Genomic DNA, 3,662 nt, shown 5'->3' with positions numbered 1-3,662 from the left:
ACCATGGCAATGAGATGATATACAATAGAATGAATGTAAAACTAATGTTCTCCCATGTAAACTATCACATAATTCACAATAAAACATTTAAGAAAAAAAAAAAAAGAAGGGCTACACAGTGTTGAGAGGCAATGGGGTCATTAGGGTTAGGCTCCCTTATAAGGAAGCATTGTTAAAGACCCAAAAGAAATAAGAGCCACCGCTTTTAGTATATATGAGAAGAATGTTCCAGGAAAAGGGAACAGTAAGGAAAATAGTCCAGAGAGAAGGTGATGCCAGGACTAGCAAGAAGCTCCATGTGGCTGGAGCTCAGGGAGAAAGAGGGGGAATGGGAATGGGGTAAGTAAGTGGGACAAGGCCTGTGGGACTGGGAAGAACTAATCAAAGCATTGGGACTTCATCAGATTAACAACTTCCATTAAATTCCCATCTTACTAATAACTGCAACATTTCTTCTTGACTGTCTTTGAAAAATTATGATAAAATACATTATCAATTTAAAAACAGAAATGAAAAACTGCCTGCAAATTTGTCTTCTAAAATGGATTAGTGTTTTACAACTTCGTGTGTTCTTTCCCATATTCAAACACATTTTTAAGGATTCAGTCACAGTAACACGCAGCCTTATGTCCTGTTTGTTTTATTTAGCTTTATATACTAAGCATTTTACAGGTGGCTACAGGGCATTCCAAATAACTATATTAGTGGTTGAATATTACTTTAAGTGATTGTACTGTTTTTGAGTTCTCTTGGACAGTGCAGCTGCTCCCAAAATGTAACTATTGCCAATGATGTATAAACATTTATCCAAGCTTGGGTTATTTGAGAAGCCCTTCTTCTTCATGTGCTTTTGCCCCATAAACAGTGAATTTTTGCATCTGAGGTATTTCTTGGTGATTTCATATAAGCATTGTTATAAGACTAATTACCTGCTGATAGTGTCTATCACTTTTTCAGAGTAGATGCCTTCTGCCACTGGTTCATACACTGCCTCCACTATCTGCAAAACAAACAGAATAGAGTGATAGGAATAAAGAGGTTATTTATATTTGTGCTCAGTCATACTTAGTTAGTCACAACATGAGAATTATTAATCAAGCAAAATAATTTGATCCACAAATTTTATTTCAAAACAAAAGCACCCTGACCAAATGAAAAATTAACATCAATTAAACAGTTCTTGAACATGAGATTGTATTCTCCAAGCTGAGTTAATATAAACCTCAGATTCATAATCAGTGATATTTGGGATAATATATAGGATTATAGGAGCTCTGGTAGTGTAGTGGTTACGAATCAGACTGCGAACCACAAGGTCAGCAGTTCAAAACTACCAGCTGCTCCGCGGGAGAAAGATGAGGCTTTCTGCTCCCGTAAAGATTTACAGTCTCGGAAACCCTGTACAGGGTCGCTATGGGTCGGAACCGACTCGATGGCACTTAACAACAACAACAACAACATATAGGATTATGGGTAGCCAAACCACAATAAAAATTAAAAGATTAAATGCAATTTGACATATTTATACTCATAATTTTCTATGACAAATGAAGACAATTATGGGGGCGATAACCATAACACATGACATATATAAGAAAAGGGAGAAATAAATTGAATCAAGTACAATGCCTACTTTCAGTTGACATTAAACAGAAACACACACACACACAAAAGTTCTGTAGAAGAAGAAAAGGAATGGCATTCTTAGCAGCACAAGACCTTTGGGTTACCCCTTGTCACTTACTTTAGTAGCCAGGGAGAGCATGTTGGTGCTGTAGAAGGGAGGATTCAGGGTTGCCATCTGATAAAGGATGCATCCTGCTGCCCAAACATCAGCCTTTTCCCCATATGGCTCACTCTTCAGTACCTCAGGGCTAAATTGAAATAAGGACGTTAATAAAGTCTGAGCAAAGGAGAGTACAGTCAACACTGACCTAACCCTGCAGGTGGATAGTGGGGGAAAACAAACTTGAAACTCTTGATCACCATTCAGGTTAACATACTAAAAATCTTTGAAGTCTTCCAACCCCAGATGAACAAATAAGTACAAACAATACCAGTTTGCTGTTGCTGCTGTTGTTGTTATTAAGCGCCACTGAGGTGGTTCTGACTCTTAATGACCTTATATAGGATATCCAAGGAGCAGTTGCTGGGTTTCAACTGCTGACCTTGTGGTTTGCAGTCCAGGTCCTATATACCACAATGTTAGGTGCTGTCAAATGTATTTTGACTTATAGAAACTTCATGTGACAGAATAGAACTGTCCTATAGGATTTTCTATGTCCTAGTGTGGCATTGTAGGATAAGTACTAGACTGCCAAGCACAAAGTCTGTGATTCAAGCCCACCAGTCACTCTTCAGAAACTACATACAGGGTTCCTATGAGTCTGAACTAACTCTACGGCACTTAACAACAACAATCTCTACAGAAGCAGGCCATCAATAATGAAATCACTGGGTGGGGTCAAACCACTAACCTTTAAGTTAGCCACCAATAACTTAAATTTCAATGTAAGTGCTTAAATATCAGTGAAAGATATGAACACTGACTATTATATGTGTCTAGAAGTATCAAGATGGTGGATCAGGTAGTCGTGCAGTGAGGAGCTCCGTCAATAACAACACAGAATACCGGGGCCAAGCAGGCTCAGGGGATGGTGCTGGAAATCTGAACCGCATATAAAGGAATGTTTAGATGATGGGAAGGTTTACAACTGGGGGAATTTATAGGACAATCAAGAAATCCATTGCTTTCTAGTTCAAGATGCTCAGCTGTTCCAGGAGCCACCATCTTGGACGCGAACAAGTGGAAGAAGGACCAGAACAGCCACGAACACTTGACAGAACTGAGGAGCTACAGGTGTGGACTTTTTTTTTTTTTTTGGTATTTGTCCATTATTCATTGGTCTCTCCCTGACTGTGCACCTCCATTCCGGTAACTACAGGGGATACCTGAGCGAATGGATACCACACACCCCTCTGCCCCTGAGGGTTCTACTACACATGTGCACAGATCTCCTCGAAATTTAAAGTTACAGTTTCGACATAAAACCAAACGGCTACCACTCGTCTGTCTGTCTGCTGTGGTGGCTTGAGTTGCTGTGATTCTGAGGGCTATGCCACCAGTATTTTAAATAACAGGGTCACCCATGGTGGACAGGTTTCAGATGAGCTTCCAGACAAAGACAGACTAGGAAGAAAGACTACTTCCGAACCATTATTCATTGAAAACCTTATGAATAGCAGAGAAATACTGTCAGATACAGTGCCAGAAAAGGAGCCCCTCAGGTTGGAAGATACTCAAAATGTGACTGGGGAAGAGAAGCCTACTCAAAGTAGAGTTGACCGTGATGACGCGACTGGAGTTAAGCAAGTGGGAGAATAGCCCACAGAAACTTCATTTGCTGATGGGGCTCAACTCAAAATGAAGAGAAACAGCTGTAAACATCCACTGAAAATTGAAACATGGAATGTACGAAGTATGAATATGGGAAAATTGGAAGTTGTCAAAAATGAAATGGAATGCATAAACATTGATATGTCAGGCATTAGTGAGCTGAAATGGACTGCTATTGGCCATTTTGAATCTGACAACCACATGGTTTACTATGCAGGGAATGACAAATTGAAAAGGAATGGTGTTGCATTCATCGTCAAAAAGA

At 39.7% G+C, this 3,662-nt stretch overlaps 1 protein-coding gene across 1 annotated transcript in view; it reads right to left on the bottom strand.

Annotated features, from left to right (window-relative positions):
• NEK10 (NIMA-related kinase 10) overlaps positions 1–3,662 on the bottom strand; it is a 417,902-nt gene that overhangs the window by 194,288 nt on the left and 219,952 nt on the right. Inside the window, 2 exon segments of the mRNA XM_006851613.1 lie at positions 930–1,000; positions 1,745–1,874. Coding sequence (XP_006851675.1) covers positions 930–1,000; positions 1,745–1,874 — 201 coding nt within the window.

The sequence above is a fragment of the Chrysochloris asiatica genome, unplaced genomic scaffold (genome assembly GCF_000296735.1).
Source record: "Chrysochloris asiatica unplaced genomic scaffold, ChrAsi1.0 scaffold00030, whole genome shotgun sequence".
Taxonomy (NCBI): Eukaryota; Metazoa; Chordata; class Mammalia; order Afrosoricida; family Chrysochloridae; genus Chrysochloris; species Chrysochloris asiatica.
Note: the sequence above shows the minus strand (reverse complement) of the source record. Positions and strands in the feature narration are given on the sequence as shown.